Here is a 14,290-nt window from a genome sequence, read left to right as displayed (position 1 = left end):
TGAAGCTGAAACATTGATTTTTTTATGGAAGAAAGGAAAGAAAAACACAAGCCACACTGGTGGAATGCCGTGTTTTAATTAAATTCAGAGGGAGTGCCTTTTGTCTGAGGTGGGACCGTTGACGTCCCAAAGGGGAGCTCGTCTCATCAAGCCGCCCTGCACTTCCCCCTCCGGCCGGCAGGTGGCGCTGACGAACACCCCGCGCACAAGAACCCGGAAGCGCTTCCTCTCCCGGCAGGAAGTGGATCCTTCGCGTCGAAGAGGCGCCGAGCCGGATCCTTTGTCGGAGGTTTGTGGGGCCGCAGGATCCCCGCAGATCGCCGGGCTTCGGGAGGAAGCGGCCGTGAAAGGAGGCCGTGATGGCGGCCGCAGGCGGCGCGGCGCCCCCGCACGTCGGGGACGTGGAGGAGGACGCGTCTCAGCTGCTCTTCCCTAAAGGTCCGGAACCGCTCACACGGCATATATAGTTAGCAGAGGCACCTCAAAACGCGTTTATAACTCCAAATCTATTGTAACACAATCCAACGTCGGAAGCCGGCGGATCTGACGTCTGTGTGTTCCGGTGCTCGGACGCGGCCGTGCTGACGCTGCGTGTCCCCCGCAGAGTTCGAGAACTCGGAGACGCTGCTGAACTCGGAGGTCCACATGCTGCTGGAGCACCGCAAGCAGCAGAACGAGAGCGCCGAGGACGAGCAGGAGCTGTCCGAGGTCTTCATGAAGACGCTCAACTACACGGCGCGTTTCAGCCGCTTCAAGAACCGCGAGACCATCACGGCTGTGAGAAGGTAGGCGCCGGAGCGGACCCGATGGGCCGGACAGGACCGGGTCCATCGGCTGACCTCCGGTCTCCTCTTCCGCAGTCTCCTCCTCCAGAAGAAGCTCCACAAGTTCGAGCTGGCGAGTCTGGCCAACCTCTGCCCCGAAGCCGCGGAGGAGGCCAAGGCCCTGATCCCCAGGTGAGTCTGCGGGCGGGGGGCGCCGTGGACCTGCGGGAGAAGATCACGCTTCTCCAAGCTCTCGCTTTCAGTCCTCGGACGAGACCTCCGCCCGCCGTCCTCCTCAGACGCCCGACCTTCGGTCAGATGTTTGGCGCTTTTCGTGAAGCGGCTCTACCGGAGCAGCTGAGGATGAGGTCGATGAGGTCACGTCTTACCCAAGGGGGTTCCGACGGGTCCGAGAACCTTCAGGGAGGTCGAGAAGGCGCATCTGACGCCTGTCTGTGTTGCAGCCTGGAGGGACGGTTTGAAGACGAGGAGCTGCAGCAGATCCTGGACGATATCCAGACCAAGAGAAGCTTCCAGTACTGAGACCCGGACCAGGACCCGGACCCTGACCCGCCAGCTCCTCCCGCTCACTGACCGTTGTCGTGCTGTGGCCCTGGACCATCTCCACTGTCCTGATCATGAACTCTCCCACAGCGTCTAAATAAATTGTGCTTTGTGTTTTTTACCCGCTGGTCTGCTGGTCCTTCACCCTCAGGGTTCTGGAAGGTTCTGCCTCATTAAACCCTCAACCGGTCAGCTTCTCCACTCAGCCGGGGTTCTCCTGATTCTCCAGCAAGAGCACTCTCCAAAGTTCAGCACACCTTGAGGGCACAGGAAGTGAGAAGTTCCTTAGAAATAACCTCTGATGACAGTGACCGAGGAGCTGCCTCGTCGGATCAGAACCTGTTCCGCCCGAACGTTCTCCGGCCTCCTCACAGGTTCAGACAGTAGGCCGCGTCCTCGCCGGCGCCCGCGGCTTCAGGCAGGACGCCGGCGGAGGTCTGGACCATCCGGACCGAGTTCTTCCCGAACAGCGCCTTCTCGTCCTCCATCAGCTGCCTCCAGAACCCTGCGTTGGGCCTGATGAAGGGCCGCTGACCCAGGACCTTCTCGTGAGCCTCACGCAGGCTGAGACCCTCGGACCTGCGGAGCAGAAACCGGAACCCCTCGTGACCCGAAGGTCTCCGGAGGACCCTGGGGTCCCCGGATCAGGCCGCATAAAGTCACTGGACCCGGGGGTCTAGAGGTCCCGCTCCGGGACCAGCACCTTACCTCATCAGGTGGGCCATGACCAGGGCGGGGGACCTGCTCCTGCCGGCGGTGCAGTGGACCAGAGTGGACCCGCTGAGGTTCTGGTCTATAGCCCGAGACACGCTGTGAAAGTACTTCCCGAGCGGGGCGTGGGGCCGGTCCTGGACCGGGACCTCCAGGACCTTCAGGCCGTCGGCGGGCGGGTAGGACAGGCCCTCCACGCCGCTGCAGTTGACGACCAGCGTGACGTTCCTGCCGGTCAGGACGCCGGGCCTCAGGGCCGGTTCCAGACCGCTGAGGAACAGACCCGGACCCACCTGGGACACCGACATGGCCGGATCCACGGGAGGTCCCGCGGATCTTGCGGTTCTTCTGCGGGTCCGGGGCGATAAAAACACGCCCAAAAACGGCGTGGCGTCAGAGGTGGGATTCGAACCCACGCCTCCAGGGGAGACTGCGACCTGGACGCAGCGCCTCACACCGGCAGCCCGCCGGTGTCCGGCTCTCCCGCTCCACCGGTCCGTCCGTGACGTCAGCCGCCGGTGCAGCGAGCCGTCCGAGCGGCGGGCTCACGGGAAGGTTCCGGTCCGGCTCGTCCTTCCGACCGACATGGCGCCGCGTCCGACCGGGACAGGCCGCGTGTCTCCGCCAGGTGGCGCCCGTCCGCCGCATGTACTTCCGTCACACCGGCTGACGTCAGCGGACCGCTTAGAAACTACAAATATGGCGTCTGATAACGAGCCCGCCGGACTTCTTCTTGCCCCCAGAGGTCACTGGTCAAATGATCAAATAATTTGATCCATTTATCGCAATTTTTCCAAAGCAGTAATGAATGGATGAAGGAAAAGGAAAACAAACAGAAGTGTTTCCAAATGTGTGCCCAACTGTTCCTTTAATTATATTTCATTTAATAGAATTGAAGAAATGACGTTTGATTTGTTCTCAAAAGGGAGCGCCAACAGGACGTATCGGACCTCAACGGAACACGTTCTCTCCGAGTCAGTGACCTGATCAGAGATTCCCTCCCACCGGCCCTCCAGAGTCCTCTGCAGAGCGTCGCCCCCCCACCCCGAGCCTCCAGACTCCAGCGGCGAGGACGTCTTGTGAAAGAATCAGCGAACACACAGACGGGAAGTGAGAAGCGGAGATGCGACGGGTTTATTGACTGTCTCTGAGCTCTGGGAAATCTGTGGCTACGGCGATGAGACCGACCAAACGCTTTCATGACGACATCTTAAATAAACTCCGGGCGGCCGGCGGCTCCTTCCCCTCCGGAGGTCGTGACCGAGCGGCCGGCGGCCGGCGGGGGGAGGAGACGTCGGGTCCGACGGCCGGGCGGCCGCGGCGGTTCGGTGGCGGGCGGGGCCTCACAGGTAGCCCTCCTTCCTGAACTGCTCGTGCAGGATGTCCCGGTACTCGTCGAAGCCGCCGTCGATGCGCCGCACGTTCCCGCCCTCGCACACCCACAGCTCCTGGCACACCATCCGGATCAGACGCTCATCGTGGGACACCAGGATGACTCCGCCCTGGAACGAGCACAGCGCACATTTTCTCCTTCTTCTCGACACGCACCCGCCTCGGATCCGACCCGGGTCCATTGGTTCCTCCACAAACGCGCCACGGTGGAACAGAGACAGCGGACAGGCGACATGAAGGTCCTCCTGGATGGGGAGCGTCCGGACCAGGTGTCTCTGGAGGAGATGGACTTACTCTGAACTTGTTGAGTGCGTTGGCCAGGGCCTCGATGGTCTCCATGTCCAGGTGGTTGGTGGGCTCGTCCAGGATGTAGAAGTTGGGGCTGGAAGACGAAGCGCACGGTCATGGACCGCGGTGACGGCGGAGGAAGGAGGGCCGGCGGTTGCGTTACCATGACATGGTCATCTGGGCGAAGGCGACCCGGCTCTTCTGGCCTCCCGACAGGCTGGCCACGGGCCGCATGGCCAGCTCGCCCGTGATGCCGTAGCCGCCGAGCTGGTGTCGGTACTCCTCCTCCGTCCGGCCTGCGACACAAACAGCGGCCGCTCAGCGCCAAGCCGGGAACACCGGGAACACCGAGACCACCGTGAGAGCTGTGGTTACCAGGGAACTTATTCAGCAGCAGCTCCACAGAGCAGACGTTCAGGTCCAGCTGGTCTACGTGGTGCTGACTGAAGTAACCGATCTTCAAGTTCCTGATGAGACACGGAGCAGGTAAGCGGGTGGGAACGGAGAACCTTTCAAAGTTCCGCCAAGATCCAGACGTTGCCCGAGCGGAGGGGGAGCATTCCCTGACAGGGAGGGAGAAGTCCTCCAGAGCTGCGCTGAGCTTCTGACAACTAAAGGCGGAGCTTCAAATGTTCTCGTCCATCACCTCCGGGGTCGATGGACGGGGCCGACGTTTGGGACCGGAAGGCTCTATCGGACGGCGGTTTCTTGCCCTCACCTGTGGGCTTTCCTCATCCCGCAGACGGGCGTCAGCTCACCCATCAGCAGCTTGAGGACCGTGGTCTTGCCGGCGCCGTTCTCCCCCACCTGCCGGGAGACCACATGTCAAGACTGGGAGGCCCGGCGGGCCGGGAGCCCGGCACCTTCGGCACGTACGATGCAAATCCGAGAGTCCAGGTCGGCGGACAGGTTGAGTCCGGAGAAGAGGCGCCGGTCCGGAGTGTAGTAGAACTGCACCTCGTCCAGCTGCAGGATGGGCGGGGACAACTTCTCAAAGTTGTCTGGGAACCTGAAAGCAGAGCGCGGCTGGTCAGAACATCCCCGAGCATCAACCCGAGGTCCTCCTACCAGCACAACCTGGAGGTTCTCACCTTAAAGTGACCTCCGTCTCCTTCTCGATGGGCTTGAGTTCTGGCCTGCGGACAAACACAAGCTCCTTAGACAGCGCCCCCTGCTGGCGGGGAGGCTCAGTAGTGCTGCCACGCCCCGGGTACTTCAGCCCCCGTGGTACTCACTACTGCAAATCAAAAAGTACTGAGTCATGAGGTCACCGGTTACGAGAAGAAGTACTCACAGTTTTTCCAGCAGCTTCAGTTTACTCTGAACCTGAGCCGCTCTGTTGGCGTTGTACCGGAACCTGTCGATGAACACCTGCAACACAGGTACTACAGTATTTATACTTCACTCATACTTCACCTGAGTGGGTTTGATCTGTACTCCAGTGTCAGTACCTGTATGTGTTGTCTGTACTGCAGTGGTAGTACTTGTATGTGTTGTGTGTACTGCAGTGTCAGTACCTGTATGTGTTGTCTGTACTGCAGCAGCAGTAGCAGTGCTGCCAGTACTTGTAGTAATACCTGTATGCGTTGTCTGTAGTACCTGTACGCGTTATCTGTAGTACCTGTATGTGTTGTCTGTACTGCAGCTGGGCCTCATATTCTCTGTGCTGATTCTTCAGTCTGTCTTCTTTGGTTTTGATAAAGTTTTCGTAGTCGCCACGGTAACTGTCGAGCCGCTGCGAGTGCAGGTGGATGATGTCGGTCACCACGGCGTTGAGGAAGTTGCGGTCGTGGGAAACGACCAAGATGGTGGACTGCCACGTCTGGAGGAGGAGGAGGCGTTACCTGTTAGCTCTGGTCTGACGCTCCCATTGCTGTCAATGAGGAGCGCTAACGCTAAGCGGACTGATCAGACCTGAAGGTAGTTCTCCAGCCACAGGATGGCTCTGACATCCAACATGTTGGTGGGCTCTGGAACACAAGCAACAGCAATACTGAATCCACGACATACCACTCCTGTTCTATGACAACTGGCGATACCCCTCCTCCTACAACTTCAACTTCTCCGTCTCAGATCTCAGCTTGGTCCTTCACTGAGTACTCATTGTAGTTCCACAGCCGCACTCTGACACAAAAATACTTGGCGAGCACTACTAACTCATTTGATCATTGTTCGTACTAAAGTACTTCTCCCTATTGTCCTGCGATGACCGCAACTGCAGTGTTTTCTTACAGTAACACCGTCTAGTAGGTCCTCCGTCTTCTTGTCAAATTCTTCTTCTCGTAGCACCTGGACTTGATCTTCCTCCCTTGAAGATGTTTCAGATCTCCTCCGAGAGGCTTCTTCAGTTCTGCAGGCCACCAAAGAAGCCACATCTTCAAGGGTAGAAAATCAAGTCCAGCTGCCAGGAGAAGACGACTAGTTACGCTGCTTACTTTCACTTCTTCGCCTTGCAGTACTTCTTCCAGTCCTATCTCTAGCTCTTCACGATCAGTACTCCAAAGACTACTTCACCCCACTGCATCCTCCTCCATCATACTCCTTCCCTCAAGCTCTTTGCATTCCTTCTGGGGCGGCTGGACTTGTGTCACTATTGCGTACATGTACCGCTTCTCTCCCCTGGTACTTGTACAAGTACTCGTGTACTCTTGTACTCTTTCTGCGGCTCTCCTGTGCAGTGTAGTACTACTCTCCACCCCCCCACCCTCTCCGTGTGGACGGAGGTCATGTGACTCACCGTCCAGCAGCAGCAGGTCGGGCCTGAAGACGTCGAGACAATCTGTTAGTCCATCAATCAATATGTTGATCGGAAGTATTGATCCAGTACTTTGTTAAGGTCACTTCTTGAGGAGTTTAGCAGCTGTCAATCAAAGGGTGTGTCTGAAAACACTCACCTCGCAAACAGAGCTCTGGCCAAGGCCAACCTCATCCTCCACCCCCCCGAGAACTCCCTGCGTACACACACACGCACACACACACGCACACGTATGCAAAAACACACACACACACACACATCAGCTCGTGCGGTCTGATGATATCATATTTAAAGTTAGCACATTAGCATCACCATGGCGTTCTCGAGGCGCTTTTATTATTTGTGATGTCACATCGAAACAAAGGCTCTGATTGGTCGACTCATCACTGATGTCTGCACGTATATGTGTGCGTGTGTGTGTGTGTGTGTGTGTGTGTGTGTGTATGTGTGTGTGTGTGTGTGTGTGTGTGCGCACCACTCACTTGGTGGTCTGCTGCTGCATCCTGGGGGAGAACCCGAGACCAGCCAGGATGACGGAGGCTCTGATTGGATGAAACAGAAGTCAGTCACACCGACCTCCTCCGGCGGTCAAACCTCCGGTCCGACCCGCTCAGAAGGCCCGGGACCGGGACCGGGACCGGGACCCGTCCTTAAACGGCGGCGCAGAGGTGTGGCGCCGCCGCTCGGTCGCCATAGTTACCGTGCCGGGGCTTTGTCCGCCTCGATCTCCTCCAGCTTGCCGTAGATCTCCGACAGCCGGACGCTGTCCGTCCCGTCGGCCCTGGGAGGAAGACGGGACAATCAGAGGGAGGTTCTGCCGGCCGCCGGCCGCGGGTCGTCCTTACGTTCCGCCGGCGATGCGAGCGTTGAGCCGCCGCTCCTCGGCCAGAAGGTCCTCCCTCAGCGTGTCGCTCTCCAGGACGCTCTGCAGGGCCCGCGTGTCGTCCCCCGCCACCTCCTGCTCCACGTGCAGGATGGAGATGTGAGCCGGGACGCGGAGGTTCCTGCTGGCCAACATCTTGAGCAGCGTGGTCTTTCCCAGGCCGTTGCGTCCGATCAGGCCGTACCTCCGGCCCGACGCCAGCGACAGCTCCGCCCCCTGCAGCAAACACCTGCCGGGAACAAGGCGGTCTTCAAACCCGTCCGGCATCTTCTGCGCAGAATCCGCCGGGGCTCTGACTCTAAGCCCCGCCTCCTGACCCACACAAGGTTCCTGCAGACCCTCACCGCAGGAGAGTCCAGAAGAACCCGTCCGGGCGTCCCGCCGTGGGCGGGGCCACGAGCTCCGGCTCCTCCGGTTCCCACCGGTCTCCCCCGACCTCCCGGAATCCTCACCTTTCTCCGAAGGAGACGTCGAAGTTCTCGATGCGGATGTCGTAGCTGCGGTTCTTCCCAGACTGGTCCACCCGGTTGTCCTTCTTGCTGCTGGCCTGGCTGGCCGACGCCTCCTCCAGGACGCTGCGGAGACAGAAGACGGTGAGGAGCGGCGGAGCCTGGAGGTGGCCGCCGGGCTGGGAGGAGGACTGACAGCGGACAGGACGCCTTCTGAGAGTCCTTCTCGTTCCGTCGCTCGCTCTTGGCCTTCAGCTTGGCCTCGGCCTTCTCCAGCTTCTTGGCGTCCACCGTCTGCCGGGACGCGGAGGGACAGCGTGAGGACCGGGCGCCGGAGAACATCTCCGAGGCGGAGGAGGAGAGCCTACCGTGTTCTGAGGACGTTTCATCATCCAGATGCCCTGCACTTCGTTGGCCGCCGAGCCTGGGGAGGGACGGACAGGAGGTTCAGGCCGGGGGCGGAGCCTCGGCGGCGAGCGAGGAGGAGGACTCACCGGAGTCGACGGAGATCTGAGACAGCTGCACCGGGGCGTCCAGCAGCACCTGGCGCTGCGAGGCGGGACACCTGCTCCTGATGGAGACACCGCCGCCCGTCAGAACACGGACAACACCCGCACGCCGCAAGCAGACCATCAGACCGGACAACCCCGAGGAACTTCAAACCTCCTCACACCCCTCAAAGAAGCTCAGCAGCTCCCTCTAACGCTTCCGAGTCAAAGACACCTTCTGCAGGCCGTCTGAAGGCCACACACGGCACCTTCTGAGGGGTTCCCCTCGTGTGACGGACAGCAGAACCGTCTTGAGATGATAATAACTCAGTGCTTCTGGAGGAGAGCTCTGGACCCACCACCTCCTCCTTAGGACGGTCTACGTGAAGGCCTGAGATGATTGGCCATGAAAGTGACGGACAAGCCGACGCCCTGCTAAGCCCCGCCCCCCGCGAGCTCTTACAGCTGCAGCGTGTTGAACATCTGGAGACAGATGTCTCTGATGTCCTCCTCGTTCTTGGTGTCAGCGGACACCTCCTGCAGGACCCCGCCCACCGCCTCAAACACCTCCTCGCCATCTTCAAAGTCGGCGCCGCCGCTGTCCAACACACCTGGGAGACACACACACACACACACACACACACACACCATGAATGACTGCATCTGGCAAGTTATGATGCAACCTGTTATGATGCAGTCTGATCCGCAACCATGGATCAGACTGACAGAGTCCAGTTCAGTGTCATCATGAACCCTGTGGTTGATCCAGGATGTTGCATGATGTTCCTCCAAGGGTGTTGTTGAACGTGGAATCTGGACTGAGCTGCCCCTCCTGGCCCAGGGTCTCCTGGACCTCCTTAAGGACCGATGCCCCCGGTCTCCCCGGTCCTCGGTACCTCCCCATGTCCCGGGTCTCAGGGCTGGTCCGGTGGCCTCTGCAGCCCTGCCGGCCGTGTTGCGGTCCAGCGGCGGCTGAGAACGGCCGGACCGGATGATTCGGCAGGGATCGAACCGTCGCCGGTCGCCTCAGTTCCGGTGTGACGGCGCGGTCACGTGTACGTCTGCGGCTCCGCTCGTCCGACCGGAACACCGGCCGACCCGGACGCACACATGATGCCGATGCGGTCAAACGCCGTCAGTTCACCGAGTCACCCGTAAACACGAGTTGCGTCGGCCGGGCCGGGCCGAACCGGGCCGGGCAGAGCCGGGAAGAGCCGGGCTCAGGCACCGCTAGGTTCAGTCAAACCCGGGTTAGCTTGTTAGCTACACTGCTAGCCGCCGGGCTAACAGCCGGACCGGAGCCGGCGTGGAGCGCGGCGGCGGGGAGCCCCGGACGGCGGGCCCGTCCCCGGCGGACCGCCGCCTCGCCCGCGGCCTCTCACCTGTGATGTAGTCGAACAGCTCCGAGTCGATCTCGGGAAACTCGCTCTTGAGTATCTCCACGTACGTCGCCATGATACCCGGCTGTGGGCAGCCGAAATGCGCATGCGCATAAAATTCTCAGCGCCGTGCACTCTGGGGGATGTAGTTCAACAGGAAGTGACGTCAGGCGCTTTCAAAATGGAAAAAAATGTGCAGTTGTGTCTTGTGACTTGTGCTTTGAGTGTACTTGCAGCGTCCCACACGTGTTTAAAGAATAAATAAAAATCAGAATCCAAGTGACAGACGCGCATTTCCGCCATGATGTCACTGTCAGGGATTTGAATTTGAAGGGAACATTGACCATGTCAGAATATTTACTTTAAGTACTTACTGTTTGAAATCATATCTTAAAAATGTAGGAGGGAAGGTTACCAGAGAGTAGGGCCAATACAAGGGAAGATGAATTTGGGAGGTTAGTCGTAATACAATGAGAATTATGTAACAAAGGCACGATTGTATTAAATCTTTGGTTAATCACATTTCTAGGAACAGTGATGCTATGTTCCAATCATAAAATCAAATCTGTTGGAGCAGCAAGATGGGATTTTTGATGTCAGGTGACATTTTGCGGTTTATTAAATGTTGCTCCTGGTTGGACAACTATCTGTTGCCATTCTGTTTTCTGGGATTCCCTCTCTTTTTCCGGTTCTCTCTCTGACAAACCCCGATTTCTGTACTTTTCCATTTCTTTCCCATGAGACACGCTCACATTGATGCTCTCACGGTCCTGCAACAGCCTTGAAGATAGTTACTGTCTCACATTCCCTTTCTATCTGTTTCTGTTTCCACACCTGTTTTGTGGGCAACATCATACTTCTCAATGCCTGTAGTATTTACTGGTAAATAATACAGTGCTGCACTGCTTCTTCTTCTTCTTTTCCTTTAGGCTTTTCTCCACAGCAAATACTACACCTTCTCCATCTAACCCTTTTCTCTGGATCCTCCTCTCTCACACCAACTACCTTCATATCCTCTCTCACCACGTCTGTCCACCTTCTCCTTGGTCTTCCTCTAGACCAGGCCTGGCCAACCTGTGGCTCCTGAGCCGCATGGGGCTCTTACGTTCATGTCGACTTTTGTGTTTGTGTGTTTTTTACTTGTGCAATCACATGCCGCTCCAGTGTTCTCCGCGCACAGCAAAAAAAAAACCACACAGGTACAAGAATCGACATGAACGTAAGAGCCGCATGTGGCTTGGGAGCCACAGGTTGGCCAGGCCTGCTCTAGATCTCCAATTCCAGCATCCGTGTGCCAATATATTCGCTATCCAAACCATCTCATTCTGGCTTCTCTGACCTTTTCTCCAAAACATCTAGCATGTGTCATCCCTCTGATGGACTCATTCCTGATCCTCTCCATCCTGGTCTCTCCCAAAGAGAACCTCGACCTCTGTGACCTCCAGCTCTGCCTCTTGTCTTTTGGTCAGTCAGTGTCTGTAGACCATCTCCCCACTCTCTGGCACTCCTTTCCTTTGCATAAAGAGGACTCCCCATAACCACTGAATCAGAGTCCTGTTAGAAGAGCAGCAGAAACGGCGGACTATTTCTCTCCGCTCCCCGTATGGTCAACCTAAGCTCTGACACAATAGGCCTCGTCCACGGTTGTCGAGGAGATCCAGACCTTGGCCTTGGACTGAGAGGACGAGGATGGCCACCACTACCTTGCCTCGACACTGGTGAGAAAAGATTATGCTCTTGGAGAGGCGTTACTAATCCTACCGTCTAACTAATAAAACCAGCCTTTCGCTATTTACAGTCGCAGCCAGTGGTGCCAACTTGGATCTGAAGGTGGGTCCCAGCAGATGGTCCAGCATGGACGAGATGTTTGGAGCCGAATTGCGCATGCGCCGCTCCGCTCCGGAGTTTTGGGTGGGAGAGTTAGCCGTTAGCACTGACAGCTAACCAGCCGGAGTGTGTAATGGCGGCCTCGGTGTTGCTTGGGTCTGCGGACAACACCGGACTCAACTTCACAGTCGGAGGCGGCGGCGGCGGCGGCGGCGGGACCGGGAATGTTTTAGTCGGCAGTAATAACGGATTGGGACCGGCGGGCCCGGCGCCCTGGAACCGTTCTCTAGACCGGGCGCTGGACGAAGCCTCGGCCACCGGGTGCCTGAACCTCAGCGGCAGGAAGCTGAAGGAGTTTCCCCGGAGCGCCGCCAACCACGACCTGACGGACACCACCAGGGCCGGTGAGTGCAGCCGGGAGCCCGGGGCGGGGCGCGGCGAGGCGCGGCGAGGCGAGGCGGCCGGGCGTCCGCCGTCACCTCGGGGTACTCTCGGGGACTTTTCCGACGGGAAACGTCCAAGCGGTGGCGGGGCTGCCGGGGAGCCGCCGGGGAGCCGCCAGGGCCGGTGTTGTGACAGGCGCCGGACCCCCAGAAACGTTCACTCGTGATTTCCCCGACCCCGTTCACCCCGGGAGCCCCGGCGGCCGCCTATCATCGCCGGAAGCGGGACCCCGGGCTCTCGAACACGGCCCGGGCCCCGCTGCCCGCGCCAGGCGGCGGGATGGCAATGTTAAAGCTCCAACCGGGACCCAAGTAACGTTAGCTAACTCGAGCTAGTTAGCAATTTGTCTCATTTAACGTGCCGTGGAACCTGTGCGTGTGTGTGCGTGTGCGTGGTTCTCCGGCGGTGGTACGGGGGCGGATCGTGTTTTCACGGGCATAACGTGTCCCGGAATGCCGGGGAGGTTTGTAGGACGGGGCTGTGGATGTCGGTTGGTGCGGCGGGCTAGCTGACGTGCTAACGCGGCTCCCGGGCTGTTCAGAGGGAGTAAACACGGCGGGGCGGGTTCGCCTCCCTCGGCCGGCTTCGGGCTCTACCGGCCCGGCCTTCGGACGCCGCCGTGGACGGAGGGACACACGCACGGCCGGAGCTCGGTTCCAGCCTTGTTTTTGTCCCGTGGCCGCGACGCTTCATTAGATAAGAAACAAGCGGCGGCCGGGAGCTCCGCCCACCGGGAGTGACGGGCCGGCGTGGAGGGCAAAACAAACCCCCGCACCGGGCGCCCAGCTGACCTCTGACCCCGCGGGTACCGGACTTCCTGTGTGCGTGTGTGGCCCCGCACATCTGACAGGAGACCATGTTGGACCTGTGTGTGTGTGAGCAAAAACTCCCTGCACTCACATCACAAGCAAAATTTGTTTGTTTTGCGTCTCGTAGCTTGAATATAGAATAGTGAGTGTGCACATGACCGTTCAAAGGACTGTATCACTAGTGTTTCTATAGCTTCCAGATGGTATGATTTACACACTGCTTTGGATAATCAGTACAGAGGATTCTCCTCGTGCTCTGTGGTTTAACCTCACCCCGGGACCAGCGACATGTCAGAGGTCTCCTTCCCGTACCCTGAGGTGTAGATGGTGGACCTCCGTGGAGTACCGACGTGCGTGCTGATTGTGGGACAGAAGGGAGGTTCTCGGAGGAGCAGCTGGAGAGCAGAGAGGGTCAGCCTCTGCTTGGAAAAGGTCCTGAATGGAACACCTCTGTGAGGGACTGCTTGAAGCTGGGGCTGGAAACAATGGCAACTTCCTCCATCCCCTCCTTGGAATGGGGTTGGAGACCACGGGTGTCAGATTGGAAGAGGTGGACCAGGAGGTCCGGTCATGCAAAGGTGGGAGGAGGACTAAAAGTCAAGCCATGAAGGATGCTGTTCCTCTCCAGAGAGAAGAGGAGGCGGAGGTCTCCAGAGTGATGATGGACCTCCTGGAATGGGGGGACATGTCAGTCAAAGAGTTTACTCTTGTCATGTTCAAACATCGTCTGGTTCCAGAGGCTTCCTAACCGCGGGGTTCCGTCTCCTGTCGATGGAACGAGAACCTGGGAGGGGTTTGGTATCAAAGACGTCCATCGAAAGCAGGCCGTGTGTGTTCAGGGGCTCCTGCTGGAGAGGAAGAGGAACCATCCTCAGATTTCACTTTGACTTCATCTCCAGTCACAGACAGCCTTTTGGTCCCTACAAGGCATTGTCTTTGTGTGTGTGTGTGTGTGTGTGTGTGTGTGTGTGTGTGTGTGTGTGTGTGTGTGTGTGTGTGTGTGTGTGTGTGTGTGTGTGTGTGTGTGTGTGTGTGCGTGCGCGCGCGTGCGTGTGCACGCGCTTGGGTTACTGCATGAAAGCAGGATAACAGGAAATAGATGTTGTCGTGGCAACCTGAGCTTCCTGCCAGGTGCTTGGACAAATATAGCTGGTTCTCAAACCCTGGAAGCAGCTGTTGCACCGCTGTCATCACAGTGGTTACCTAGCAACCAGCCGTCAATCACTCATCCCTCTGGACCAGGCTGTTGGTCAGATATTCGTGGGATGTTGGTCCACGTCGAGGTCCACCTCCATTCTGGACCTCAGTCCATCCTTCTGTCCATCCATACAAGGCTCTCTCAGCTTTTAAACGTAATTTAACACTGGCGTCATGTTTGTATTGTTTGTGTACGGCCTCTTCTGGAGCGTCCCCCCCCCCCCCCCCCCCCCCCCCCCCCCCGGTGGCATGGAGTCAGCAACCCGAGTGGCATCCCGGTGCTCAGGTTGTCATGACAACGCTGTGATGTTGCATCGGCCAGTGCGGAGTGGAATGCTGT

General features: G+C 58.3%; 4 protein-coding genes across 6 annotated transcripts in view; 2 read left to right on the top strand and 2 right to left on the bottom strand.

Moving 5' to 3' along the window:
* Positions 1–57: 57 nt before the first annotated feature.
* On the bottom strand, positions 58–2,665 carry LOC147223991 (dual specificity protein phosphatase 14). The gene is made up of 3 exons (XM_086164882.1): positions 2,037–2,665; positions 1,668–1,907; positions 58–1,585 (listed from the first exon to the last, which is right to left on the bottom strand). The coding sequence occupies exons 1-2, from the start codon at positions 2,345–2,347 to the stop codon at positions 1,697–1,699; spliced, it is 522 nt and encodes a 173-aa protein (XP_086021008.1). The 5' UTR covers positions 2,348–2,665; the 3' UTR covers positions 58–1,585; positions 1,668–1,696.
* polr2d (RNA polymerase II subunit D) lies at positions 217–1,449 on the top strand. Its single transcript, XM_086164883.1, has 4 exons — positions 217–438; positions 605–785; positions 861–956; positions 1,229–1,449. The coding sequence occupies exons 1-4, from the start codon at positions 360–362 to the stop codon at positions 1,305–1,307; spliced, it is 435 nt and encodes a 144-aa protein (XP_086021009.1). The 5' UTR covers positions 217–359; the 3' UTR covers positions 1,308–1,449.
* Positions 2,666–3,150: 485 nt separating the features above from the next.
* abcf3 (ATP-binding cassette, sub-family F (GCN20), member 3) lies at positions 3,151–9,792 on the bottom strand. Of its 2 annotated transcripts, none has more exons than XM_086164316.1 (21): positions 9,677–9,792; positions 8,758–8,905; positions 8,301–8,377; positions 8,175–8,230; positions 8,003–8,100; positions 7,810–7,932; positions 7,320–7,586; positions 7,175–7,255; positions 6,957–7,016; positions 6,614–6,670; positions 6,457–6,479; positions 5,634–5,689; positions 5,341–5,541; positions 5,014–5,090; positions 4,811–4,855; positions 4,596–4,728; positions 4,438–4,526; positions 4,095–4,186; positions 3,883–4,015; positions 3,726–3,813; positions 3,151–3,541 (listed from the first exon to the last, which is right to left on the bottom strand). In XM_086164316.1, exons 1-21 carry the CDS (start codon positions 9,747–9,749, stop codon positions 3,383–3,385), a joined length of 2,136 nt encoding a protein of 711 aa, XP_086020442.1. In that variant the 5' UTR covers positions 9,750–9,792; the 3' UTR covers positions 3,151–3,382. The 2 variants fall into 2 exon arrangements, with proteins under 2 accessions (XP_086020442.1, XP_086020443.1); XM_086164317.1 differs by having other exon boundaries at positions 8,301–8,371.
* Positions 9,793–11,584: 1,792 nt separating this feature from the next.
* lrch3 (leucine-rich repeats and calponin homology (CH) domain containing 3) overlaps positions 11,585–14,290 on the top strand; it is a 13,156-nt gene continuing 10,450 nt past the window's right edge. For both annotated transcript variants that reach the window (XM_086164315.1, XM_086164314.1), the window contains exon 1: positions 11,585–11,904. In XM_086164315.1, the coding sequence (XP_086020441.1) occupies positions 11,634–11,904 (271 nt within the window). In that variant the 5' untranslated portion in view covers positions 11,585–11,633. The remainder of the gene's footprint in view (positions 11,905–14,290) is intronic.

This window comes from Fistularia commersonii, chromosome 18, assembly GCF_037954325.1.
Source record: "Fistularia commersonii isolate RoL2024-O1a breed Wild chromosome 18, RoL_Fcom_v1.0, whole genome shotgun sequence".
Classification (NCBI taxonomy): Eukaryota; Metazoa; Chordata; class Actinopteri; order Syngnathiformes; family Fistulariidae; genus Fistularia; species Fistularia commersonii.
Note: the sequence above shows the minus strand (reverse complement) of the source record. Positions and strands in the feature narration are given on the sequence as shown.

Bases quoted from the DNA above. Each gene is read 5' to 3' on its own strand.
- polr2d (XM_086164883.1), top strand. From the start codon at position 360: ATGGCGGCCGCAGGCGGCGCGGCGCCCCCGCACGTCGGGGACGTGGAG. The intron at 786-860 runs GTAGGCGCCGGA...CCTCTTCCGCAG, and splicing joins ACCATCACGGCTGTGAGAAG to TCTCCTCCTCCAGAAGAAGC. The intron at 957-1,228 runs GTGAGTCTGCGG...TCTGTGTTGCAG, and splicing joins GCCAAGGCCCTGATCCCCAG to CCTGGAGGGACGGTTTGAAG.
- LOC147223991 (XM_086164882.1), bottom strand. From the start codon at position 2,347: ATGTCGGTGTCCCAGGTGGGTCCGGGTCTGTTCCTCAGCGGTCTGGAA. The intron at 1,908-2,036 runs GTAAGGTGCTGG...TCTGCTCCGCAG, and splicing joins GTCATGGCCCACCTGATGAG to GTCCGAGGGTCTCAGCCTGC.
- abcf3 (XM_086164316.1), bottom strand. From the start codon at position 9,749: ATGGCGACGTACGTGGAGATACTCAAGAGCGAGTTTCCCGAGATCGAC. The intron at 7,933-8,002 runs GTCAGTCCTCCT...CTGTCTCCGCAG, and splicing joins CAGAAGGCGTCCTGTCCGCT to CGTCCTGGAGGAGGCGTCGG. The intron at 5,542-5,633 runs GTCTGATCAGTC...CTCCTCCTCCAG, and splicing joins GGCTGGAGAACTACCTTCAG to ACGTGGCAGTCCACCATCTT.